Raw genomic sequence first — 27,980 nt, forward strand, 5'->3', positions numbered from 1 at the left:
GGACTACCCTTGGTGTTTGACATAGGGCCTGATGCCTACTAGCACATGGTGTGCACTCATTAAGTCTTTATTCAACTGCATTGAGCTGAACAAGGTGCCGGTCTCCTGCCTCGCACAGTCGTGTTTTCTGCCATTCTGTACTGTTTTGTGGTCTCTGTTCTGAGACTGCTGAGTGGAGTGGTACAGGGAGAGACACTCTTGTTTTGTGTGGAGTTATTCTCATTGGAAAGAAGATAAACAGGAGACATCTAATGTAAGTACTATTATTCTCATCTTACAGATAAAAAGATGTGCTCAGGGAAGTTAGATAAATTGGTTAAAATTAATGTTAGCTTAAAGCTGTACTGGAACATAGACATATTTGCATATTAATGCACTGCTTATGGAAGGTTTCACACTACAATAGTAGAGTAGTGTGGTTCTGACAAAGACCATGCTTACCATTCCGTCCTTCGCAGAAAAGGGTTGCCATACTTTGTGCTATGGAGTCGGAGACTGCATGGAGCAGAGCTGAGTTATCTCAGCTGTGACCGTCCTATAAGAGCTACCTTCTAGCCAAACCACTGACAGACTGCAATGCCTCAGTCCAGTCAAGATCAGCCAGTCCTGGCCCCCTCAGAGAATCATACCCACCTGACCCAAAGATGAAGACAGGACAGAGGTCCACTGTTGGGCTAATCTAGTTTTCATTAAGAACAAACTGGCATTAGGGGCAGTTCTCTTAGTTACAAACATTACGTTACTAACAAGAATTACTGCATTTTATAAGACAGACATTTACTTTCATAATAGGTTAGAATTTTTACAGCATAGTAACTTTAGTTTGTATTTTACAGGTTTAGTTCTCAGAGACAAATATATATCCACAAATAGTTTTTAGTTTTATTGTCTATTGTTCTAGGAAGTGACTATATTCTTTCTTTTGTATTTTTCCTCTTTTTTTTTTGAGACAGGGTCTCACTATATAGCCCAGGCTGGCCCTGAACTCACAGCAATCCTCCTGACTCGGACTCCCAAGAGCTGGGACTACAGGTATGTGTCACCATGCCCGGCTTCAATGCTTACCTCTGAAATTCCCCAAAGTAAATATAAGCATTCAAATTTACCTTCGGAATTCTTTATAATGAAGTTTTCTTTCTCCTCTTTTTCCAAAGAAACGCATCTGAAGGGTTGTGTCAATTTCAGATTCTTTCATTGTTTGACCCTATGAAAATTTCACATAATTTCAAAATTATTAAAAATTTCAAGTAATAATTCAGAAAGACAAAAATGGAACCTTGTAGACTCAAACTTTTGGGATAATATGCAGAAATTACTGTTGCGGGGGAACAAAAATGGTGGAAAAGATGGGGAGACAATCATTCTTTCTGTCTGTAACTTTACATAGCATTTTTCTGTAATCATTTTTGCTCAAGCAGGAGGGCTAGAAATACTCTGTGGATGTAAGCAGGAAACAAAATCTCTAGATATCTTTTAGTGAATAGCACTGAGAAAATTAATGTAGGAGTCTTTCACCTTTTGCTGAATGTTACAAATATTATAAACACTTGTTTTTCCTTTTTTTTGGTCCTGTTTTTTGAGGCAGGGCTGCACTCTGTAATTCAGGCTGACCTTGAACTCACTAGGTAGCCTGCTGGCCTCAACCTTGAGGGGATCCTCCTGTCTCAGCCTCCCAATTGCTGGGATTACAGATGTGTGCCACCACACCAGGCCAAACACTTGGTTTTCCTAAATACAAAACTAATAATGAGGGGCCAGGGATTTAGCTCAGTGGTTTTGCAGCCTGCTGTGCAAGTGCAAGGACCCGAGTTCAATCCCTGGTACCCCCCCAAAAAAAACCACCCCCCAAAAAAACTAATAATGAGAATTGCATTAAAGACAGTGAGTGAGGCAGATTTGTAGGTTCTTCCTTCTTCAATTTCTTAATAAACAACAAAAAGAAAAATAAAACCAGTAAAAATTATCATCCACAGCCAAATAACAGGATACACAAATTTAAGCCAAATATTTTGAAAAGGCTCAGTCTGAGAAAGAAACATTGGATTCAGGTGTAGGTTGGTCCATCATGTCTCCTAATCCTGCCCAACACCTACTTCTCAGAAACAGAAGGGAGATGTAGGATTATGACACTGAGGTTATCGATTGCTTTATTTCATTAAAACATTCAATTTAGCAGTAAGTAGATGGAGAGGAAGACAGCCTTGAGAGAAGTCACAGAAGGCCCTGGGAGAAGCTCCTGCCTTACCTGAGGGGAGCTGAGCAGCCTGAGGAAGAGCTTCGAGGCTTACAACCTCCCTGGGCACTGTGCTAGGCTGAGGACACAACTCGAAGCCCACAGTGTTGGGTACACTGTGAGAAGTGGAGTGGGCTGAGCTCTAAGTCGTAGAATGGGGCCACAGAAAGGACAGAAGCGTGATCCTCCAGGGAGCGGCATCGGTCTATTTCTTGCTAGTGTCTGTTCAAGGCTGTGATTCCCTACCTTTTCCTCTAGGGGGCTCCCTTTCTCCCTTGTTTCTCTCCCACCGATCCACAGGAGGGTGGATCAAAATGCAACATGTCCCAACCAGGGGGAGAAAGATAAATTTTTTCCAGATAAAGTGGGAAGCATAACACGGGAAATCTCATTTGTGCAAAGAGAAGGTTTGAACAGAGCGTATAAGGAAAAGATACGGCATGAGAGCCCTACAGAGCCACTGCACCAAGAAACAGAAAAAAGAACAAACTAGGCAGAGACAGAGCCCAGTTTAGAACACAGAACCCAAGGAGCAAAGGGATCTTCCCCAGGAGTCTTTTCTTAAAACTGGGTGTTCTGTGGTAGTTGTCGGTACACCTGCACTTGTCAGTAATAATGCAAGATGTCTCACCCCTTGGCTCAGCTTCTTCCAGCGGTGATGAGGCTACAGAACAACCCCACAGTCAGCAACCCACAGGACAGACCCTCATCACAGACTCTCCACAGTGCCCTTTTATACGCACCTCAGTTTCCCCCATTTCCACCCTCTAACCTCTGCCAATTAATCAATTACTCATATCTACAGTTCTGTCATTTCAAAAATGTTATAAAATGGAATCATTCAATACATAACTGTCCGTACTGATTATTTTCTGAGCATAGTTCTCTGGAGATTCATCTAGTTTGCTGTCATCTGTTTCTTTTTATTGCAGTGATACTTCATGGCATCGACTACCACAGTTCCACCATTCACCTGTTCTGGTTTGGGCCATTACAATAAAGCTGTTATGAACATTCACTTATGTTTGTATGAATACAGGTTTTCATTTCTCTGGGATAGACGCTCGGGAGCACAGCTACTGTTTTCCAAAGTGGCAGTATCATTTTATATGCCCACTAGAGATGGAGAAGTGACCTAGTTTCTCTGGCTCCCTGCAATCACTTGGTGTTGTCAGCAGTTTCAAGCTTTAGTCACTTGGGCAGTGTGTTGTCTCACAATGGTTTTAACTGTATTGCCCTAATCATGAATGATGTTGTACACTTTTCATTTTTTTGCTGGCTTTTCATATATACTTTTTTTGGAGACATGTCTATTCAAATCCTTTGCTAAGTTTTTAGTTGGGTTCTTTTTGTTGTTGAGAGCGAGAGTTCTGATACTAGAACTTTATTAGACATATGGCTTGTAAGTATCCTTCCCATTTTATAGGTTGTCTTTTCACTCTTTTGATAGTACCTTTTGATGAACAAAACTTTTAAATTCTAAGTCCAACATACCTATTTTTCTTCCATTGCTTGTGTTTTTATGATGGTATCTCCAAAATCCATTGCCAAATGCAGTATCGTGAAGATTTCTTCTTGTATTTTCTTCTAGGAATTCTATAGTTTTAGCTTTTATATATAGACCTTTGATCCATTTAAGTTTTTTATACTGATGTGAGTTGGAAATCCAATTTCATTCTTTTGCATATGAATGGATATCTGGTTGTACTAGCAATATCTGTTGAGGAGACTTTTTGGGAATTGTAAACAGTACTGTATTTTAAATTTTTGTGTCCAGGTGTTTATTGCTAGTATATACAAATGTGACTGACTTTGCTACATTAGTTTATATCCTGTGGTCTTCCTGAAGTTAATTATTAGTTCTTTTTTTTTTTTTGTAGATTTCTGGAGAGTTCCTACAGAGACAATGTCATCTGCAAGTAGGAAGTATTTAACTTCTTACTTTTCCAATCAGTAGGCCTCTTATTTCCTTGTTTTGCCTCATCACAGTGTCCAGAACTTTCAGCTTTATGTTGAATAAGGGTTCTAAGAGCAAGCATCTTTGTCTTGTTCCTGATCTTAGGAAATAAGCATTAAATTTTCAGTCGATTATCATTAAGTATGTTAGCCGTGTGTGTGTGTGTGTGTGTGTGTGTGTGTGTGTGTGTGTGTGTGTGTGTGTGTGGTGTACTGGGGATTAAAACCAGGACCTTCACACTGAGTTACAACTCTAGGCCTTTTAATTTTTAAATTTTTACTTTGAGACAGCCCAAGTTGAGCTTAAACTTATGTTCCTCCTGCCTTTAGGTTTTGTGTAGATTTTCTTTACAAAGTAATAAGCACTTGTGTGTGTGTGGTACTGAGGACTGAACCCAGGGCTGTGCAATATATTCCTTATATTCCAGCTCCCACTCCCTTTTAATAGTGAGACAGGGTCTCATTAAGTTGCCCAAGCTATGCTGGAACTTGAGATACTCCTGCCTCAGCATCCTGAGTAGCTGTGAGATGATAGGAGTGTGCCACCATGCCAGGTTCCATATTATCCTTTTGATGTTTGCAAGGTCTCTTATGATAGTTCCAGTTTCATTCCTGACATTGGCAGTTTGTGTATTCCCTGTTTTGTCAGTCTTGTCAGAGGTTTGTTAATTTTATTAAATTTTTCAAAGAACCTCTTATTTGCCTGATTTTTTTTCCTTCTGGTACTGGGGATTGATCTCAGGACCTTGTGGTTGGCAAGGCATGTGGGGTACCACTAAATCCCCAGCCCTTCACTGATTTTTTTTCTACTGCTTTTATTTCCAATTTCATTGATTTCTGATCTTATTACTTACTTGCTTTGGGTTTATTTTGCTTTTCTTTTTGTAGTTTGTTGAGATGGGAGATTATATTACTATCTGAGACATTTCTTTTTTTCTAATGTATGACTTCATAATACAAATTTTCTTCTCAGTAGTTCTGTCACTTTATAACAAATTTTGATGAGGTTCATTTTTATTTGTTAAATATATGTTTTGGTTTGCCTTGAGGTTTCTCTTTGATCCATGATTTTTTTTTGGTACCAGGGATCGAACTCAGGACCTTGGGCTTGCAACGCAGGCGCCGGAAGCACTGAGCTAAATCCCCGGCTGGATCCGTGATTTTTTAAAAGTGAGTTTAGGGCCGGGGATTTAGCTTAGTGGTTTCGCCACCTGCTGTGCAAGTGCAAGGACCCGAGTTCAATCCCCAGAACCAAAAATAAAAAATTTTAAAAAAGCGAGTTTAGTTTCCAAATGTTTGGAGAGTTTCCTGTTGTCTCTTTCTAGATTGATTCCACTCTGGAGAGAAAACACATTTTATATAATTTCAATTCATTTAAATTTGATGAGATTAGCTTTGTGGTCCAGGATATGGTCTGTCTTGGTATATATTCCACAGGCACTTGGAAAGAACAAGTGTTGATGGAAGGAGTGGTTTATAGGTGTTGGCTGGTGGTGGTGTTGATTCTATATCTTTGATGCTTTTCAGTCTAGGTGTTCTATCAACTGTTGAAAGAGGGTTGTCGAAATTTCCAACTGTAATTGTAGCTTTCTCTGCTTTATCAGCATTGACAGTGCATATTCTTAAGCTCTGTGGTTTGGCTGGACACATAGGATTTTCTATGTTGTTTTGGTGGGCTGATGCTTTTATCATTATGTATGACCCTTTCTGCCTTTGGCAAACTGTTTTGTTCAGAAGTCAACTTTAGGGGCCGGGGATTTAGCTCAGTGGTTCCACTGCCTGCCTCACAAGCGTAAGGTCCCGAGTTCGATCTCCGGTACCAAAAAAAAAAAAAAAAAGAAGTCAACTTTATCTGATATTAGCTAGTTGTTCCTAATTTTCTTTGATTAATGTTTGTATGATGCATCTTTTCATCCTTTTACTTTCAAGGTGCCTATGTCTTTATATTTGAAGTGACTTTACTGTAGCATATAGCTGTGTACTTAAATCCACTTTGCCAACCTATCTTTTAATTTAATAGTACAGTTAGACTACTTACACTTCATTTAATTATTCATATTATTAGGGATTACATCTGCCATTTAAAAAATTATGTTTAACATCCATTTTCTTTTTCCTGCCTTCCTTTAGGTTATCATATTTTAGAATTTTGATTAGATTCTATCAAAAAATGGGCAACTGAAATAAACAGATACTTCTCAGAAGAAGAAATACAAATGACCAATATATACATAAAAAATGTTCAACATCACTGGCCATTAGAGAAATGCAAATTAAAACAACACCAAGATTCCATGTTACTCCAGAAAGAATGGTATCATCAAGAAATCAGGTAATAACAAATGCTGGAGAACTGTAGGGAAAAAAAGGAACCTTTCTACACTGTTGGTGGGAAAGTAAACCACTACAACAACTATGCAAATCAGTATGGAGATTCCTCAAAAAATGAAAACTAGAAATTCCATCAGACCCAGCTAGTTCCCTTCTAGGGTATCTTCCCAAAAGACTTAAAAGACATTATATTACAGTGATACACGCATACCCATGTTTATAGCAGCACAATTCACAATGGCTAAATCTTGAAAGTGGCCTATATGTCCAAGAACAGATGAATAAAGAAAACCTGGTATTTATACATAACAGAGTACTACTCTGCCATAAAGGATAAACTTGAGTCATTTCTAGGAAAATGGATGCACCTTGGGACCATAATGTTAAATGAAATAAGTCAAACAAACAAGTTTAAATATTGCACAGTTTCTCTCATATGAGAAACCCAAAATATAAATAAAGAGAAAAATGAAAGAGATAATAGGAAATAGGGAGGTAGATCTTTTGCAAATGGAAGAAGACTAAGAGATGGATGGAGGGATGAGGAAAGAGAGGGGAAAGGGATAAAAAACAAATTAAGGCGTGTTATGTACGTGTCCCAACTCTCTATGAGAAATGTGATCATTATGAATTACAAACATGTACTAATAAAAAAGTGAAAAAAATTATAGAAAAGATAAATCTAAGCTTAGCTGGCATAAGCAGGTCAGTAGTTGCAAGTTTTAGGGTCAGTGGTGGGTTTGATAACAAATGTGTATGAGGGCACATGGAGTCTAATATCAATTGTGGGCTTGTTTTCTTGAGTGCATACATTTACCAGAATACATAGAACTGTACCTTTAAAATTGAAAAAAGAATTTTGCTTAATTTACAGTGCTTTTGAGAACTTTTTGTGGCTCCTCTATGTATTTACATTACATGTATGTACATAATTTAATATAGCTTACTAGTGTCATGATGTTAGCAGTTTGAGTGTAGAAAAAAAATCACCTCCCTTTAGGTTCCTTTACTTTCCCCTGCTTAGAACATATATCTTAAATACTTCCCCTACAACTATTTAGGACCACATAAATATTAGGCTTTTGCACTTCAGTCTCAAGAAGAGAGGTAAAGACTATCTTATTTACCCATATTTTTGCTTAGTGTATTCTTCATGCTGCTCCAAGGTTTCTTTTTTCACTACCTTTCTGTTTATACAGCTCCATTTAGCCATTCATTAGGTTGGCCTGTTGGTGACAAATTCTCTTAGTTTTCATGTCTTGATTTCCTATTTATTCTTGAAGGTTATTTTTACTGGATATTGGATTCTGTGTTCACAGCTTTTTGCTTTCAGCTCTTGAACATGGGGTCACTTCTTTCTGATCTCCATGGTTTCTGCTGAGAAACCCCTGTCATTCTAAATGCTTTTTTCCTACAGGTAAGGCATTGTTTCACTGTTGTTGCTTTCAATTTTTTTTCTTTTTGTCTTTCATTTTTGAGAAATTTGAGTATAGCATGTCTTGCTGTAGGTTTCTTTGGGTTTAGAGTATATGGGTTTGTTCAATTTTTAAATCTGTGGGTTTATGCCTTCTGCCAAATCTGAGAAGTTTCCAGCTATTATTCTTTGAGTATTTTTCAGGACCACCCTCATTTTAAATTCTCTTGCAGTGCTAGGAATGGATCTCAGGGCTTTGTGCATGCTAGATAAAGACTTTTATCACTGAGCTACACTCTGCACCAAAATCTTTTGTTATTGTCCTACATATTCCTACATATTCATTTCTTTTTTCAGTCTTTTTTCTCTCTTGTTCACACTGGATAATTTCTATTGTTTTGTCTTCCAGTTCGCCGGTCCTTTCCTCTGTCCCTTCTATTCTGGTGTTGTCTTTTACTTGTGTTTTCTAGTTCTGAAAGCGTTCATTTGGTTGTTCTTTTACAACTACGTCTTTGGTGAAGCTTTTATCTTTTAATTTGTTTGAAGTATGCTTGTAATTGCTTGCTGAACCACTTTTATGATGATTGCTTTATAGTCTTTGATAATTCTAATATTTATTGGTATTTCAATATATTGATTTTTTAATGCTGAGTTTGAGAAAATATTGGTTCTTTGCATAATGAAGGATTTTTTTTCAGATGAAAATCTGGGTGTTTTGGGTGTTATGAAACTGGACCTTACGTAGTGCTCTGTTGTAGCTGGCTTGCTCTGATAGCTCCTGTCAGATGAAGGGAGAAGGCCAGCAGCTCCAAAGCCTTTGCTGACATCTGAAGACAGAGCTCTTCATTACTGTTGGGTGGGGGCAGGAGTTCCTGCTGCACACTAGGCCTCCACAGATACCCATTAGATAGGATGTGACAGTGTCTTTTTAGCTGCCACTGACTCAGCAGAGCTAAGGAGATGAAGAAGAAAGTGCCCTCGCTGCTTCTGGAGAGTTGTGAAAGGTCGACTCTCTACTGACTTTCCTCTGATACCAACATGGGGATGAGAACCCCAGGTCCACCTTTCCTGACCTGACACTCTGCCAGGTGGGGGACAGTCTGGGCTGCTCCTGAGAGCCATACAGGAGCAGGTATCTGGGCTCTCCACTGCACCTTGCTGATGAGGACAGAAGGGTGAGGGCTACAGCTTTTTCTGTGGAGTTTGACTGGAGCTGATATTGTATAAGTTTTTTCTTGCTAGGATGCCCCTTTTATTCCTTTTCTTTTCTTTTAGATCTTTAAAACTCTGTGCTTGTTCTAGAACTTGGGAGGCTGAGGCAGAAGGATCACTGTGAGTTCGAGGCCAGCCTGGGCTGCATAGTGAGTTCAAGGCCAGCCTGAACTACAGAGTGAGACCCTGACTCAAAACAACAACAACAACACCCCCCTAAAACCAAACCAAACCAAAAGAAAACAAAAAAACAAATGAAACTCTGTTTGTTGGTGTTTCTGGATTGTCAAGTTCTTTAGTTCCAAGTCTGGGATATATGAAGCCAAAAAAAATCCAAGGACTCCAGCACCACATCATTCCTTTTGTTTTAGATACCTAGCAGGTCTTTTTTCCCCCTTGAACTTTTAGTTTTCTTATATATGCTTTTCTTCCCTTTAAGAAATGATAGTGGCATGTATTATTTATTTTCTTTCTTTCTTTTTAAAATAGGATCAAGCAATCCTCCCACCTCAGCTGGGACTACCATGTAGCACCACCATACCCACAACTTAGATGATTTATATCCAATGTCTAAGGTTTTTAGTTACACTTACTGGGAGGAATAGGGAAAAGTACACCAACTCTCTTTCCAGAAGTGGAAGAGTTCTTTATTTAACTCAGACCCATACTAAGTGCTTCCATGATATAAACAATAATTCAAGGTCAAGATATAAGAACAAAAGAATGAGATAAAACAGAGTCCAGAAAAGACAGATAACCCAAACAGCACTATAGGTGTGAAAAGTAGATTAGAAACAGCAAGCAACAGATCTCATTTGTTTTTGATAAGTACTTGACTTTTCCCACTTCTCATATCCCCTTAAATAAAAAAATATCAGTATTGATAAGCCGTTTCCCACTGCACCTAGATCTGCCCTCTATTTCCAAGCTTTATTTTCTGCTTCAAAGAGAATGCCTCTTTGAGTAGTTAGTGGTATTTAGGTATATGAAGGTATACACTTCTGTCCCTTTTAACCCAGCCTTTCTAAACATGCTCAATTTAATCTATGCCTGCATAGATTAATTGTCCATTCATTTATCTGCAGTAATAATGTTTGGGGTCTCAATTTTTTACTTTATTATTTTTGAGTTGGGACCTTGTTATGAAGTTCAGGCTGGCCTTGTACTCACCACATAGCCCAACTAGACTCGAACTCATGGTGATCCTCCTGCCTGAGCCTCAAAAATGCTGGGAGTACAGGTGTGTGCCACCACACTTAGCTCAAACTGATTTTTGGTTGTGTGGTCTCTGGTATCATCTCATTCTGCTATTTTGTCTTTGAATTGCTCCTGTGTGTGCTACAGAAGAACTTAATATGTTTATTCTTATGTCTATTCATCTCCCCCTTCCAAAAAGGAATTAGGACTGCTTAATGATATGCACACATATATCTATACAATCAAAATATAGCTATATCTAAAACAAGAGTATTATTTAACATGAGAGAAAAAGTTCTTTGGAAAAGAGAGCTAGTGAGTTAACCTAGAAACATGAATATGGGGCACAGTCTTCCATAGTTCTTATAGATCGGTCACACATTTTGCTTTGGACTTCCCAGGAGCCAAATCAATGAGAAGGAATATACAGTTTTCAGGTTCAAATTTGTGCATAAACTAAAATAATGAAAGCATTCAATCAGTTTTCAGGATTTTGATAGTAATGTCAAGGGGAAAGCCCTTCTTTTTCATCCTTCTAAGCCATTCCTCAAAACGCTGTCTAAAAATCTTTAATAACAGACAAATGTTTCTCATTAGAATAAAAATAAATTTCAAGGATTGGTGAATCACTGTGAACAAGAAAGAATTGAAGGATAAATAAATAATGTTAGTTCCCTTCCCTTTTTGACAGTAGAAAGGTGGTTCTGCTCTTACACTGCACTGTCTTTTTAAGTGTCTTTTCTAGCCTATAAACTTTTTCAGGGAAGGGAGCTTGTAACTTTAACACACTGCTCACAATACAGGGCCTTAAAAAAATATAACTGCTGAATAACATTCACGTATCAGAGCATGTTTACCCACCCTCCATCTACGTCCAATCCTGTCACATTTGGCTTTGCTACTGACCTCTCCCTTCACCACTGTTGAGACTGGCACTTGAATTAGGACTATTTAGGTGGCTCTGGCCAGTGCCATAGGCTCTGACCAGTGGCTCTGGCCAGTGCTCTCTAGACACTACCTGTTGAAATAGGGGACTGCCTAGAATGCAGACGTGAACAAGATCACAGGGACTTCCTTTGGGCCCTCGCAGCAATGCTGATGCCCACCTCATTATTACAGGATCTGCATTCCCTACTCCTCACACAAATGCTATACTTTTTGAAAGACTTTGTTTCCTCTTATGTTCAAAGTTGTGACTCTTTGACTGAACAGAACTCAGCTTTTATGTATCTAATTAAGCTAGGGTTATGCGCCTGAGGTTTATTGCCTAACAAGACTGTATCCACTAAATAATCTGCTAAAAAGTCACAAAAACTTCAAGATGGTCAAACATCATTTTGTCTCAAAATATTAGATAGTATTTAGAGATGGAATATTTAATTAGCTGACTGTTATGTGTATTCCAAAAATCTGAAATAACACTATACAGGAATACAACTAATTCTTCAGGTTATCTATGCATTCTAGAGACAGTATTATGCTGCTAAATTTCCCCCTGAAGGATGAATTCTAATTTTGATATTCACCATGTCAAAAGACAAGTGGTAAAACATATTTTTTCTAATTAAATATTGCTCTCAGTATAAAAATAAATAAAATTGCAGTTTAGCTCAGTATTTGTTTTTTAATTACTGTAGACATTGTTCATGAGTGTATTTTAAAATTTCAAATATTCTTTATTCCTAGCAGACAGGTATATCCAAGTTTTCCTTTCTGTTTTTTTTTTTCATCACTGTTTGAAAAGGTTTCTCATTCATGCATGTATGTGCTTTTTATTATGTATATAAACAAAAATATATTCATCGGTATTAAATTTAACTCAAATAGCAATTTTACAAAAAACTTTCTATTTGTTTGTTTGTTTGTACTGAGGATTGAACTAGGGTCTTTGCACTGAGCTACACATCCCCAGCCCTTTTTTGATTTCTTATTTTGAGACAGGGTCTCACTAAGTTCTTAAGCTGCCCAGGCTGGACTCAAACTTGTGATCCTCCTGCCTCAGACTCCCAGAGTGCTGGCGTTATATGAGTCTGCCACCACTCTTGGCTTTAAACTTGGAGGGGAAGGGGAAGTAAATAGAATTGATATGTGTTATGTACATGTACTAGCTCCCCAGGATGAATGTAATCATGTAGTACAAACATGTACTAATAAAAATTAAAAAATAGAAGAAATAAGACCTTTAACATAGATGTCCTTAAAAAAGAATACTTTAAATATCAACAATCACAAAAATACAAATGATCATTTATTGAGGTTTGCTATTATCTAGAACTTTGTATTTACTACATTACTTAATATTCACAATAAATCTAAGGGACAAGTTTAAAAAGTAAACCCAAAAATGCTATTTTTGCATCATGTATTCAAATGCTTTCCTGCTGTGTTGTCTAAAACATGTATCACTTTATTGGCTACTTTACTCTTTAGGAGAAAAAGTCTTTAAAATGAAGACTTCTGATCAGTAAGTTGTGTTTACTATTTCTATATTCTGATAGAAATCATAGTTATCCTTACAGAGTTTTAAAGGCTATCTTAACATTTATTTTGCTTTTGGCTAGTCTGTTCCAATTCAATGTGATAATGCTGGCTCAAGTAGACTGAACATTTTAATTTCTGATTCCATGTCACTGATGAATAAACACAGGGAAATAAGTGATTAACAGAACACATCAAACCAAAAACATCCTGTGGGAACATAAGAAATCACTTGTGAAAAGGTTGATAATTACTACAATAATGGGAAGAGGTCAAGGTAAACTAACAACGTGTCTACAAATATCTCCTGGTATTCAATCTCAAAATCAGTAATTATGAACATAGGACAACAGTTACGCGAGTAAAATTTCACATAAATAGTCCCCAAGATCACAGTTAAAATATTTTGAAGTTCTCCCTTACAAATTTGGATTTTATTCCTAAATAGTTTGTAAGAGATTTCAATAGTATTGCTGTTATGAACCTTTTTTTTTTTTTTTTTTTTTGAGCCAGGGTCTTGCTGCTGTGATTACAGACACATATCACCATGCTCAGTTTTGAACTACATCTTTTATCTACCAAAAATAAATAACTAAATAAATAAATTTTAAAAAGCATGGTAAGGGGCTGAGTTGTGCCAGTGGTACAGTATGTGCTTAGCATGCACAAAGTCCTGGGTTCAATCCTTAATGCCACAAAAAAAAATATCCTGTGCAAATGAAATAGTTTTATATCTATTTTGAAAACTGCTACTTTTCTTTTTAAAGTGGAGCAATTTCTGTACAATGAATATACTTAATTATTGGTAGCCCACTGTAGTATTTTTTTTTATATATACACATATGTAAACACATTTTTTCAGTGCAGCAAATAATGTTATTTCTCTGTCACAGAAAAGAGTGACTACAGCTGAATCTGTCCATGCTGCTTGGTGGCAGGGAAATCCTACAGGGGACACATGAGTGAGCCACTGCTGCTGGCCATAGTACCATGAATTGATTTCTTACTGATGAATATGTAGTTGTTTCCCATTTATTTTTTTATTATAGGCATTGTTGTGAGAGACAGTGTTCTATGTTTATCTGTGTTGTAATTTATATTTCCTCAAGTTAGAGTGCTAGGTCAAACAGCAGCTGAATCTAGACTATTAGGTACCTGCAGTTTACTTGCCCATCCACCTCAGACAACACAGAAGAGCATTCATCTTTTTACTCTTTGCAATCTGGTAGGAAAACAAATTTTAGAATACTCTTATTTTAACTTGCATATCTTTGATTATTCATGTTTACTGGTCACGTATGTTTCTTCTGCTAATTGCTTCTTCATGTTCTTTGCTAGCTTTCTACTGAGGCGTTAATCATTAAAAGAGTAATAATAGTCAAATCTATCAATTTTTCTTTGTGGCTTTTATAATAAACCACCTACTTCAATAATACAAAAATATTAGTTCCTTGTAGTATTTCCATGGCTTCACTTCTGACATTTAAATCTGATTCATCTGGGATTTATTTTGAAATAAGAACTGGGACATGCACCTAGCACTAGCTGATCAGTGAGTCCATTAGTCATCAACAAAGATGCAGTGAATGCCCATCAGGTGCAAGGGATCAGATTAAGCCTCAAGAATTCATGGTTTCCAACACTGTGGGACTACTGGTCACTCAACAAGTTAATAAAAGCAGAAACCACACAGGGGCCAGGTATCCCAGTGGTATAGCAAAGGCTCAGCATGCATGAGGCCTTGGGTTTGATCCCCAGCACCAAACAAACAAACAAACAAACAGTAATCACAGCATGAAAGCTCTGGGAAGTACAGGAGAGCTTCTTAACAGGACTCACCTGGAAGCCCAGGCAAGCTATCTCAGACAAAATGCCATTTAAACTGCAAACAGAAGTTAACTAAGAAAGAACACGGAATAAACAATTTGAACAGGAAGCATACAAAGGCCTGAAGGTGCAGACAGCATAGTGGTCTATGGCTGGGGTGTAGAAGTAACAGTAAACATAACAGCAAATTTTTCTTCTCTTTTTTTCCTCCCTTGGTACTAGAGATCAAAGGGCCTTGACACTGAGCTACACCCCTAGCCTTTAAAACAACAAAATTTTTTATTTTTTTAAATTTTGAGACAGGTTCTTGCTAAGTTGCTAAATTGCCTAGGCTGGGCTCAAACTTATGATCCTCCTGCCTCAGCCTCCCAGACTACTAGGATTATAGGCGCAAGTACTTAGATACTAGAGAGTATTATGTATAGTTCAAGGTGATTGCAAGGTAGTCACTCACTTAACCCCCACATTTCCCAGTGAGGCAGACTGATAGAGAGGTGTGCCTAAAGGTCACACAGCTATTAAATGAAGAAAGCAGCATTAGAACCGATGAAATCCCCTTCTGAGTCTTGGGTTCTTGACCGCCATGTTCTGCTGCAGTTAAAAGTGGTGGAGCAGGAAGCTGGAGAAGAGCCAGGACCAGGCGATCTGGGCTTATGAGGATTTCTGAATTTATCCCAAGTGCAAAGGGAAATGTGAAAAAAACTTTTACTATGTATTTGCAACTTATCATTTTTTACTTATTCAGTGCCTAAACATTGTACAAATCCATGGATACTACATAACATTCTGGTACGTATGTTCTGTGGAAGAATATAAGGACATGGTTACATCACATCTGTGCTTATAGCGCTTCTGGACACAATGTGACAAATCAGAAAAAGAGTGGGAGCTGGACGGTCAGGAGGCTAACACAGAAGCTAAGTGAGAAATGACAGCGACGTCCTCAAGTGAGCGGAAACAGAAAACAAAAAGGATGGATGTGGGACATATGTAAGAGGGACAAGAGACAGTACTCCAGGACTAATTGTATGTGAGAAGTGGAGTGCCACACCTAGGAAGACTTCTCTGTATCTGGATCGCTAACAAGGACTGGCTATGTTTCCCACTGGTTTAAACTGCTACTTATATTACATACCCTACTAGCCCTATGGGTTTGGGCCAACATTTTGGCTGCTCCATTTCTCACGGTACCTCTGCATTTGCGTAAGTCCTTCTCATTGCTGGTGCTTTTTTCAGAATCTTTCTGGCTATTCTCTTGTGTTTATTCTTCTAGGTTAACTTTAGAAGTATTCTGCCAGGGTTCAGTATATCTCTTGCCCACACCCACTTCTTTCTTGTTCACTGTTTGCCAAAACCCCGCCCCCCCCAAACAAAACCAAAACAAACCGTGAGTTCTGACTTGGATTACACTGAATTCATAGACTAATGTAATGGAAATAACCTCTTTACAGTGCTCCCTATTCCTAAGAATAAAGCCTGTCTTCACATTTATTTCAGTTGTATGTTTCTCAATAAAAAATATAGTTATAGTTTTCTTTATGTAGATTCTTAAAAATATTAACCTTTTCTTTCTGGTATGGAATTTATTTTTATTTTTATTTTTTGTTACCGGGGATCGAACTTGGGTCCTTGCGCTTACAAAGCAGGAGGCAAAACCACTGAGCTAAACCCCCAGCCCTGGAATTTATTTTTCAAGGGACAATTTTATACTATATTAAACATGTGGTTTACTTAAAACATTTGTTTTGGGAACTTACTAACCATGTTTATTAAAAGCCAATCTATACCTCGCAAGCGCAAGGACCCGAGTTTGATCCCTGGTACAAAAAAAAAAAAAAAAAAAAAAAAAAAAGCCAATCTAAACCTACTGGCCAGTAAAAATATGGTAACTGCCTTCTGACCTCCCACATGATGGAATGTGGTCGCCAAATCCTCTCTCCAGAAACCAACTAGCTGGAAAAAATGGACTAAGAACAACCACTTGAGTGCTCCAGAAGGGGAGACCAACCAAAATGTGGCTTCCCTGCAGCGGACAGACAGGGCTCACTTCACGAGAGTGGCAGATCGGTACTCAGTGGCTCTACTATCTGAGGCTGCAGGCCTGCCTGGAGGAAGCAGCAGATGGGCAGACAGCCAGATGTGTGGAGAATGTCTGAGGAGGTGACACAGTGGTGGAGGCTGTCTGAACTCTCCTCACGTCCCACACTGTGCTGATTGTAAGGCAGAGACCATAACCAATCCACAGACCTGAACATCTTGGCTCCAAGAGCCTGCACCCATGGGCAGGGGTGGGAATCCAAACAAGAGACTGAAAAGGGGCCCTAAGTGTGACCGTGCTCCCAGCCTCACACATGTCTACCAGCAGGGTGTGTGTGCTGCCTCCTGCAGTGGGGTGGTGAGTTTCAGAAGACTAGTGTAGGCAAGGTGCTAAACAGACAAGGTGGGGGCAGGAGAAAGGAGGTTAGCACAAGAGGTTAGACACATTTTCTGGTGGCCGTCAGAGGGCTTCACTAGTACTATACACAACTTCAATTGGATCTTGGCTAATAGGAAGAAAGCAATGAATTCTACATTACAGATTCTTTTTTTTTTTTGGTAGTGGGTATTGAATTCAGATCCTTCCCACTAAGCTACAACCCCACCCCTTTTTAAAATTTTGAGAGTCTTGCTAAATTGCCCAAGATGGGCTTACATTTGTGATCCTCCTGCCTTAGCCTCTCAGAGTGTTGGGATTATAGGCATGTGCTAACCATGCCCCACTGTGTTAATATTCTTAAATACAGCATACAAAAGCATATACAAAATAAAAAACCTAAGAAAATTCCCCCAAAACAGAAACAAAATTTTATAAAATAAGAAATATAAGTGGTGTAGATAACTGTCATAAAAAGTATATCTGTAATACCAAATCAAATTGTTTACAGATTAAAGACAAAACAGAGACTGACTGCTGGAAAGACTGCTGAGAAATGGGTATGCTCATTCAATGCTGGACTGTAAATTGTTATAACTTTTCCAGAAAGGAATTTGGCAACATATATCCAAAGCCTTAAAAATATTCATGCCTTTTAAATTAAGTATCTAACTTTCAGAACTCTATCCTAAATATACATATTTAGATATTTATTGTCACAGGACAGTTCTAACAGCAAATATTTGGAAATAATCTTAACCAATAACAGGGCATGGTTAATTATGTTGTACCCACATGACTAGATTTTTTTTTCATTCACTAAAAAATACTAACAGCATTTGGTGTATGCCTGCAACTTTACCCACCCACACAGATACAACGAATAGTAAAAAGCTATCAAACACGGACCTGGCTGTGGGTGATCCATAAGAGAAGTCTTTGTTTACCCGGGGGTATGGGCCATAACAGAGAGCCCAACAGTGAGATTCAGGGTGAGGGTTTGGGGCCAAGGGGAGACTAAGATCAGGTACCTGGGCAGTCAACTAGGTTTATGTAGCTGACCCCAGTAAAACCTCTAGACATCAACGTCTAGGGGGGCTTCCCTAGTTGTCACCACTCTGTGTATACTGTTAAACACCGCTGCCCACAAGTTAGCTCTGTCACATCTCTTCTTGGAGAAGATTACTGAAACCTCTATCTGTGGGATTTTCTGGAATTCCATGAGTCTCTTCCTTGTCTGATTTTAAATCTGTATCCACTCACTGTAATAAATTGTACCATGAACATAACTTGGAATGAGTTAAGGGAGATGTGTGACATTTTCATTATAGAGGAAGTCACAAAACAATTATATTAACATGTGCTATATAAACTGTTATGACTAGGGACATAGAAGGTACTGTAAGAATGCACAGGGTATGTTCTAGGAAAAGGAAATAGCAGTTAAGGACTGCCTGAATAGCAGTAAGACTACTTGAAGGGAACAAAATGTTAAAGGGAACTGTGATTTTATTAATTTGCAAATTTTGAAGCAGACATCCTTGAAAAGATGAAACAATTTGGAAATTTAAGAAAATCTCATAGAAAGCATAAGGTAAAATTATAATTAATTGAAAGATTATTAATTGAAAATGTACTGATATGCATTACCCATAGGAATGAAAACCAGTTTATATTGTAAGAAAATATATTGGGTAATATTTATCAAAGTCTGTCAATGACATTATATTCATGACTTTTGACTAGCAATAGAATTTCTGGGAAGTCATCCCTCAGATATATTCAGGCATGAAGTATGACCCTATGTCTTTAATTGTGCTACGGTGGCTGCCTTGATATTCTGAATTGATTCAAAAACCTCTCATGGTCATTTTGGCTTTGGGGAAGAGCAATGACATGCTGCTAGATCCAGTGAATAAGGTGGGTGAGGGCATGGCATCATGTTTTCACAATCCTGCCTTTCCACTGGATGGCACACAGTAGCAGCATTCACTGTATTTTTGAATACATCTTATAGACACTCATGAAAGAGGAATTCCAGAATTGCTTCGTAAAATGGTAAGAACAATGGGGTAAATGTGTTTGAATTGAGGAGGAGTGTTCTGAGAGGGATTAAGGGCAATGTGTCTTTTATCATAATAAATTTAAAAATATTTAAACATTCACCTTATATTTTGATCATTATTTATAGGATGGTATAAATACAGGACTATTCAATGTAGCATTACTTGTAATATGAAAAGATGCATCTATGGCTGGGTGTGGTGCTGCATGCCTGTAATCCCAGCACTTGAGAGGCTGTGGCAGGAGGATTGCTACAAGTTTCAGGCCATCCTAGGAAACGTAGTGAGTTCAAGATCAGCCCGAATGACATAGCAATGAAACCCTGATCCTATTTAAAAAAAAAAAAAAAAAAAAAAGATAGATACATACTAAATGGCTTTCAAAAAGGGAATGGTTACATAAACTGCTATCTCCATAAACAAAGTACTACAGAACCATTAAAAAGCATGAGGTATTCTAATTTGTTCAGGGAAAAAAAGAAAAGCAGAGCAATGCATAGTATACTACTACTTATAGAAAACAGAATATAGATGTACTTATTTACAAAAATGCTTACATATTCATAAGATCTATCTCTGGAAGAACACACAGAAAACTGATAGCATGCTGGGAAGAGGACTGGGGAATGGAGGGGAACATTTTGCTTTGTCTACTTACTTTTGTGCACCCTTTGAAGTTAGGACTATGTGAATATTGTACATCTATTTAAAATATGAAGTTATTAATGAAGGTGACCGATTACCTGGGAATACTTAGTTGAACAAACAGAACAGAGAAGATACTGAAAATATCCTGTATGGAATACTTAGTAATGTGTACATACCTGACATTCTGTTTCATTAGTTTTCATTATCTTGAAGTCATCTTGTTTACTTATGATCTTCTGCAGCTAAAAAGATTGCAAACCTGAGTTTATATATGTATCTATTGGATTTTTCAAAATAACTTGAAAACAGATGCTAAGTTGTTATTATAAATATACTAATTTGTTTGTTACACATTAAACATGTTCTGCATAGCTATGACCATCCTTTTTTCTTAGGCCATGTAAGAATCAGAGGAGAAAACAGATAAGAAAAGTATTAACCTTATTTACAATTTCCTCCTAGGAAAGGTAGCTTACTTAATACATATACGTTCTAAAGGTAGTAGTCTTAAAAATGTCACAGTTATTCTGTCCTTTATTCATAAGTTGCTTTTTCTATCAATGATAATGGCCACATTCTTAGTATATAGTATACAAAAAGCTATTTATATTATATACATGTTCTTTCTTCCTTTATCCATTTATAAAACATTAAAATACTTATATTTATATTAATTATAAAATTGATGCTGGTGCCTTGAAATTAAATACATTAAAAAACCTACATACCTTTCAGAGTCATTTGTACCAGTCTTCATATGGAAAGCAAATTTTTAAAAAAGGATTTAAAAATAAAAATAATCAGATGTAGACAAAAATCCCAAAATACGGATTTAAATAAATCAGTAGATAAATCTTCCCTTATTTTTCCTGTAGGTGATTTCTTTGTTAAAAGTTTGAAAACTGCTGCAATTACAACCCAAATTATCTGCCACAAATTCAGGTACTTTTATCATGCCCCTGTTGGGTAAATGGCTTATCTTCAGGCCGCTAAGTCTCTTGCCCAGTCAATTTAGGGGAAAGTTGAAAAGCTTTATATTTGTCCTAATTTTTATTTTGTAGAATTGACAGCCAAATGATATACAGTACCAAGGTCAACAGGCAAACATTTTTCCCTTACTGTCCCACCTTTTTTTCAGTCTTATTATGTAGATTTCAAACATGAAGTGAACAGAATTCTCTAACAGACCACTCTATAATCATTATTCAGCTTCAGTGATTATTGATACATTCATCATTGTTGGTTCATCTATATTTTTACCCTGTTTCCCTCTGTTATTATTTATAGCTATAGAGAAAAAAATTTCATACATTAAGATGTATAAATCTTAGCCATGCAATTTTGATTATTTCTTTGTCTCTTTCCAGTCCATCCTTTCTCCCTGCTTCCCTATAGAAACAGTTCTTACATTTCCCACCTTGTTTCAGCTAGTTTAGAAATTCAAATAAATAAAATCATACATTATGTATTCTTTTGTATTTGCCTTCTTTCATTCAGCACTAAGTTCTTGAGATGCATGCTGTTTGCATATCAGTAGTTCCTGTTTATTGTGAAGCTTTATTTATTGTACTCTATGACTATGGCACCATTTACTTATTTACCTGTTCCTAATCTTAAGATGCAGAATGATGCTACCTTTACTTTTTTGGTGGTGCGGGGGATTGAACCCAGGGCCTCATGCATGCTAAGCATATGCTGTACCACCAAGCAATCTCTCCCCAGCCTCCCTTTAAACTTCTGTAAATGCTCTTTAGCAGATTGAGAAAATTCTCTTCTATTTCTACTTTGCTGAGTTTTAAGCAAGAAAGGGTTTATTTTTTAAAGGCTTGGAATGTATTAACATGATCATGATGCCTTTTCCTCTATCATGTTAATAAGATGGATTGCACTGATTGGTTGGTTTTTGAACCCCTAAGATAATTCAGTATTCTCTGAATAAACCTCACTTGGATGTAAGTATGTATGTATGTACTGTGGCACTGAGGGTTTGAACCCAGGGGTGCTTGACCACTGAGCTACAACACTAGTTCTTTTTTTTAAATTTCAAAACTGGGTCTTGCTAAATTGCTCAGGCTGGCCTTGAGCATGTGGTCTTCCTGCCTCAGGTTCCCAAGTAGCTGGGATGACAGGTGTGTGCCACACCTAGCTATCATATATTATTTTATACCATGCTGGATTTGATTTGCACTATCTGGTTAGGTATTTTATTTAAGAGACAAACTGGTTTATAATTTACTTTTCTTGTTAGGTCTTTTGCGAAGCTTTAGTTGTCAGAGGTAAGCTGGTCTCAAAACATGAGAAGGAAGTATTCCTTTGTCCTGTATTTTCTGAAAGGGTTTGTGGAGATTTGACAGGATCTCTTTGTTAAACGCTCAATAGATTTCAACAGTACAGCCATCTGGCTGTCAACATTTCTTTCTGGGAAGGTTTTAAACATTAAGTCTGATTCCTCTTGACAAAGGTTGTTCAGACTTAAATCTCATCTCTTGTTAGGTTTGTTAAGATATCTGTCCATTTCATCCAAGCTGTCAAACTTACAGGCACATATGAACTGGCTGCTCACAATATTCTACTTTTACCTTTGTGTTATCTGTAGGCTCTGTGGCAATATTTCCTCATTCCTAATATTGATAATTTGGGTCCTCCTCCCCTTTTTTGCTAGATCATGTTGGAAGATTTGTCAAAATTTACTGTGTAAATAATTAAAACTTTAAAATAAAAATTTAAAAATAAATGTTATCCATAGAATCCTTTTCTTTGTATAAGACATTTAATTTAACTATAATCGTCATAATCTTATCAAAACATTATTAAAAAAACCAAAAAAAGTACAAATAGGATGAATTCATTCAAGTAAGACATTCTTAGGAGGCTCATTTCCAACACAGTGTGGAGTTTAGCCAAGGAAGGGCCTGTCCTGAAGTCTATACAAAGGGCTTTGTGGCAGATGATCTTGTTAAGTCAGGTTTCACCTAAAACACTTCAGCTAGGATCATGGAGAAGGCTCTAGCAAGTTCTGGTGTATAATCTGAAGATTACAGTGCTGAATGTGTAGTCTGTAGTAACATTTCCATCTGAAAGAGCATAAGCATCTATATTTTTTTGCCTAGAGACCTAGGCCAAAAGTCTCCTGTCTCCTAAGCTACCTTCTAAACTGGTTGTGACACTGACTCATGACAACAGGGTAATTACTATGTGGCCACAGCACTCTTCTAGGTGTAGGTGTGAAGGACGGCTCATGCCCCCTCAAGTCTGAATTTGCATTCTAATGGGCTAGAGATAATGAACAAGTAAATGTAGTGACTTCAGATAATGCTGAGTGCTGTGTCTGTAATAAAATGAAGCAGGGGAAAGGGTTGAGAAATGGCTGTGGTTTGGTATTAGACAAGTTTGCTCTAAGTAGATCTCTTTAAGGAGACACTGGGTGAAATCCAAATGATCAAAAGCTACCAAAGGAGTGGGAAAAGACTTTCCATGCAGACGGAAGAACAAGGTTTCTGTTGGATAACAGGGTGCTATGTTAGAAAAACGGAAGGCAAAATTGTTATATGGAAGTTATAAAAGACTCAGGAGGGCATCTATTTGCCAGATACAAATTCTCTATTACTCAAAGAAGTACTGCCAAATTTATTATTTAAATTTATATTGAAGCTGAAAATGATGTATGCAGTCAATTTAACTTATTTTTGCTTTCAGGGTAATAGTTTATAAACTCTGGAACAAGAATACTGTTATAAAACCAAGAAGAATAAATTCTACTGAAGGCTTTTATATTTATTTAGTAATAACTCTAGCAGGTATATTTAGCATGATAAAATTATAACACTATATGAAGAGAAAAGTCCTTTCTACCAGTATGAAAGTGATGTGAAATAAAAGGACCACCTAAGGAGCAATTTATACTACTAAATAGAATTGTCATTAATCTGTTGTTTACAGAAGTTGCATTAAAACCCTGGCACTTATCCCACATAAGCAGATGTACCATCTATCAAGGTAAAGATGAAATGAATTAACTATCACTGGCTTTGATCATTGTCGGTATTGTTTATTATTACCTGACAGAGAACAACTCAGGCAGATAGCTGCTATTTTATGAGTTCTTGGGATGAAGAAGTAAGTGACACACTTACTAATATAGTTTTTAGGTCTTGATGTTAACAAAACATAAATGCACCACAAAAGTAAGACAAATTATATTTTAGGATATTTTCAAAAGACTTTATATTAATATATTTTATCATTACTTTTGTATTTGATGTTCAAATCATTTTGTTACCTTTTTTGGTATTAAAGTAATTCTCATTACTTTTTTGGCACTTATGGTAGGGGAAGCAATAAGTAAAACTTACTGGGGGAACAGAGAGATGGGCTAAAAAAATTTCTGCTTTTTAAAGTACACTTTTCTGATTTGAAAAGAACTGTTTGGTCCCTTCAAAGCATTTCAAATATAGGATGCTACACAATTAGGGTACTAATATAAATGCAGTTTTCTTCTCTTCAACGCTGCTTTTAAAATCTTTTGTTTTTTGGTTTTTGAGACAGGTTCTTGTTATGTTCTTCAGACTGACAGTGAACCCACTTGTAGCCAGAGTGGCCTTAAACTTTCAGTGATACTCCTGCTTCAGCCTAAGTGTTGAGATTACAGTACAGAACCATGTCTGGGCCAAACAACCTTTTACAGGCTTAAAGCTTGAGATTTGTAACCTCAAACTTAAAAAATATCAGTGATACATCCTGTCATATTCACTTCTTAACTCATGGACTAATTATCCAAGAATTTTCTAAACATTTAAGGAGAAACTAGTAGAATTCAGAAATCATTCCATAACGTTCACATAAAACTGTTAAATTAAAAACTTGAAGTGTCATGCAATCACATTAGGAATGGAGGCTACCTCTACTGCCCTTTCCAGTCTTCTGGTCCGTATCTCCTCTCTGTGCCTTGTGACGTGGCCTCCTGTCACCACCATTACTAAAGGGCACCAAAACTTGGATCCTTGTGAGCACAAGACAAGTGCTGTAACTAGGGGCGCTTTTAAGGCTACTTTATAAGATTACCTCTGACTTCTTTATTCTAGAGCTGTAAAGGATGTACCCCCTGTGCCTTGTGACTCCCCAGGAATAAAACCAGAAAGTCCAACTAAGGTCTGAGGGAATTCTGGTATGTGCAAAACAGCTTAATTAATGAAAAAGAATCTCATCTTTATGCATCACAGCCTTTACAAACAAACTGCCCTCTACCTGAATAACAACACCAACAATAGTAACAGTAATAAGGTGTATCGGTTCTCACCCCTTAGGCAGTCTACAGTAGCTAGAGAGCAATGTTACCTGGCGACCTTCACTTGTGCAAACACATTCTGTTCCTTAGAGCAGAAATTAATTAAATTAATTACCTTGTTTAATCATCAAATATCTCAAAATAATATCTTTATCTACACTTACACTGTACTCCTGTTTACTCTTCATCCTCTTGCTCTGTGGTGCATGGTAGCATTCTTTTGAAACACTTCTATACTGGTTCCTACTGACCTACAAACTTTAAAGGGCCTTCTGCTCAGTCCCTATCCCACTTGGCCATTTTTAAGAGTCTGGCATTAAACACTCCCTCTTGGTTTTTTTTTTTTAATTCTCTTATTGGTACATTTTAGGTATACAATATATTTACATTTATCATTGGGTGCTTGTACCTGTACATGATGTATCTTGGTTCTTATTTTTTCCCCATTACCTGTGCACCCTTCACCCCCTCCACCCTTCCCTATTTACATAGATTTCATTTCCTTTTTTTTCTTTTCTCATAATTTTTCCTTTCCCTTCTTTCCTTTCCCCTTCCCCTCCCACCACCCCTGCACCTTTGGACCTTTTCCTATTTCAAATTATCAATTATTCATTTTAATCATTTTAATCCTTATTTACACTTTCAGTTTCTCACACTAGAGAAACCATTCGGTATTTACACGTGCGTCCTATTTATTTCACTTAAGAGTATGGCCTCAATATGCATCCATTTAGCTATAAATGTCTCTAGTTTCTTGTTCTTTGTAGCTGAGTAGTACTCCATTTTGTAAAATAGCCACATTTTCTTTATCCAGTCTCCAGTTGATGGGCAATTGGGTTGTTTCCAAGTTTTAGCTATCACGAATTGTGTTGCTATGAACATGGATGCACATATATCACTGTGGTAGGATTCTTTTAATTCTTTAGGGAAGATCCCCAGCAGGGGAATAGCTGGGTCAAATGGGACTTCCAGCCCTAGTGTTTTGAGGTATCTCCATATTGATTTCCACAGTGGTTGCACCAGTCTGCACTCTCACCAGCAATGGAGAAGGGTTCCTTTCTCCCCACAGCCCTGCCGGCATTTGTTATTGGTTGATTTCTTCATAGCAGCCATTCTTTCTGGGGTGAGGTGGAACCTCAGAAACACTCCCTCTTTGTTATAGTTTTCTTCCCAAAGAAGAGTGAGTGGGCCACCCTCCCTCTCTGGGCTTTGTTAATTCTCTGCTGCTACTTGAAAATTTCACTCTTTGGTTTCTCCACCTCAGTTTGACCTCTTAAATGAAACTGTTCTCCAAGACTCATCTTCTTCCTTTTCACTCTATGTTCTCCTCCTCTGAGGTCATATCATGACTTAATCACCATTTCTGTGAGGATATTCCCCGTCTAGGTTGTATGCTTGGTTGATCTCCAGACACTCGCTGTGCTTGTCTAAGCAACGATGTCCTACAAGTTTGTCAAGCTCAACATTTCCAAGCTCAGTGTCAAGGTCTTTCTCAACCCAGTCATCCCCGATTGCTCCTTCAGATTAGGCAGGCATTGAGGAAAGAGCAGGGCTCCAGCACTGGATGCACTTAAGATTTAAATCATGGCTGCAATGTTGGCTACATATTAATCCCCCCCCCCCGCCCCAAGACAGGGTCTCATTATGCAGTTCAGGCTGGCCTTGAACTCACTATGTAGCCCAGGCTGGCCTTGAACTCCCAAGTGGTGGGATCGCAGGCATGTGCCAATTTTCTCATATTTAATTGGGGATACCAATACTGTCAGACATAACCAGTACTCAGTAAGAACTAGTCTTTGCCCACTGAGTGTTATCACTATTCCTAGTTAGGTAGGCTGGGAAAAGGAGTGACTACTGATTTTTCCTTTCCTCTCATTTCTCTAATCAAATGGAAACCCTGTCTACAGAGGCTATTACATGATATCTCTTGATTGTACTTACTAGTTTTCATTCACAGTTGTAAACTCAACTACTACAACAGCCTAAGGAGCTTCCTTGACTTCAATCTCTTTTATGATTCATCTCCCATTCTGCAGCTAGAGATGGATTCTGGAAGATTGCCCTGCAAGGAATTTTAACAACTGTCTGTTGGTTTCTCCTAACAGTATAGTTCATGTGAGAGATCCCACTTCTTAGGTGTGAACAGAGGTTCACACTTCTGCTGTTCTGCATAACAGCAAGTTACTTACAAGTACTCAAAATTGTGTAACATTAATTTTCCCAAAGGAACATTATTTTTGTTTTCTGCTTTCTCCAGCATGAATGGAATTGAAGACAAAGATAAATTTATGATGACTGTCTAGTATTTCCTTTCCTCCTTGTGGTCCCTGAGGAAGAGTCACAATATCTGAAATTCTTTGTTTTTTCCACTTTGTCTACTCACATGTACATTCAACTTCTTACTGGAATTCTAGGCTGCTTTTATAAATCAGTGTCAAACTTGATCCACACTGCTTCTTTTGAAATATCCAGATTTGCTTACATTTGTTCACACTGACTTTCTAATGAAGCATTTTTTTTAAAAACCAGATCTCTAACATATAATTTTGAATGCAAGAAATACTCAAATATTCTTCAAGCAGTTAAACAGCATAGTTTTCTCTATAACTTCGTATTAAATTTTGCTTATATCACTTTGAAAAATTGAATCCCATAAATTACTACCTTTCTTCTACACAGTACAGTGAAACCTCATATATACAGAGGTATATTTCAGGCAATTTCAACTCTTCAGAATCCTCCAGCTTTCTTAATTAAGCTGTAAACCCACAAGAAGAACCTTTTTCAGCATCTGAAATGGTTGTCATAAAGGGCATGCAATAAAATCTACATAAAAATTTCCCAGCCTACAGTCTTGTAGAATCTAAAGCAGTGCTGACCAACAGAAATATAATGAAGCCAAATAAGTGATTTGTTTTCTAGTA

At 37.5% G+C, this 27,980-nt stretch overlaps 1 protein-coding gene across 3 annotated transcripts in view; it reads right to left on the reverse strand.

Annotated features, from left to right (window-relative positions):
- Micu2 (mitochondrial calcium uptake 2) overlaps positions 1-27,980 on the reverse strand; it is a 126,674-nt gene that overhangs the window by 9,665 nt on the left and 89,029 nt on the right. For all 3 annotated transcript variants that reach the window (XM_021236362.2, XM_004854859.2, XM_004854858.3), the window contains 2 exons: positions 19,949-20,014; positions 1,107-1,204 (listed from right to left, as the gene is read on the reverse strand). In XM_021236362.2, the coding sequence (XP_021092021.1) occupies positions 1,107-1,204; positions 19,949-20,014 (164 nt within the window). The remainder of the gene's footprint in view (positions 1-1,106; positions 1,205-19,948; positions 20,015-27,980) is intronic.

Source organism: Heterocephalus glaber, unplaced genomic scaffold (assembly GCF_053883595.1).
Source record: "Heterocephalus glaber isolate CG9 unplaced genomic scaffold, H.glaber_assembly_v1.0 deba00001719, whole genome shotgun sequence".
Classification (NCBI taxonomy): domain Eukaryota; kingdom Metazoa; phylum Chordata; class Mammalia; order Rodentia; family Bathyergidae; genus Heterocephalus; species Heterocephalus glaber.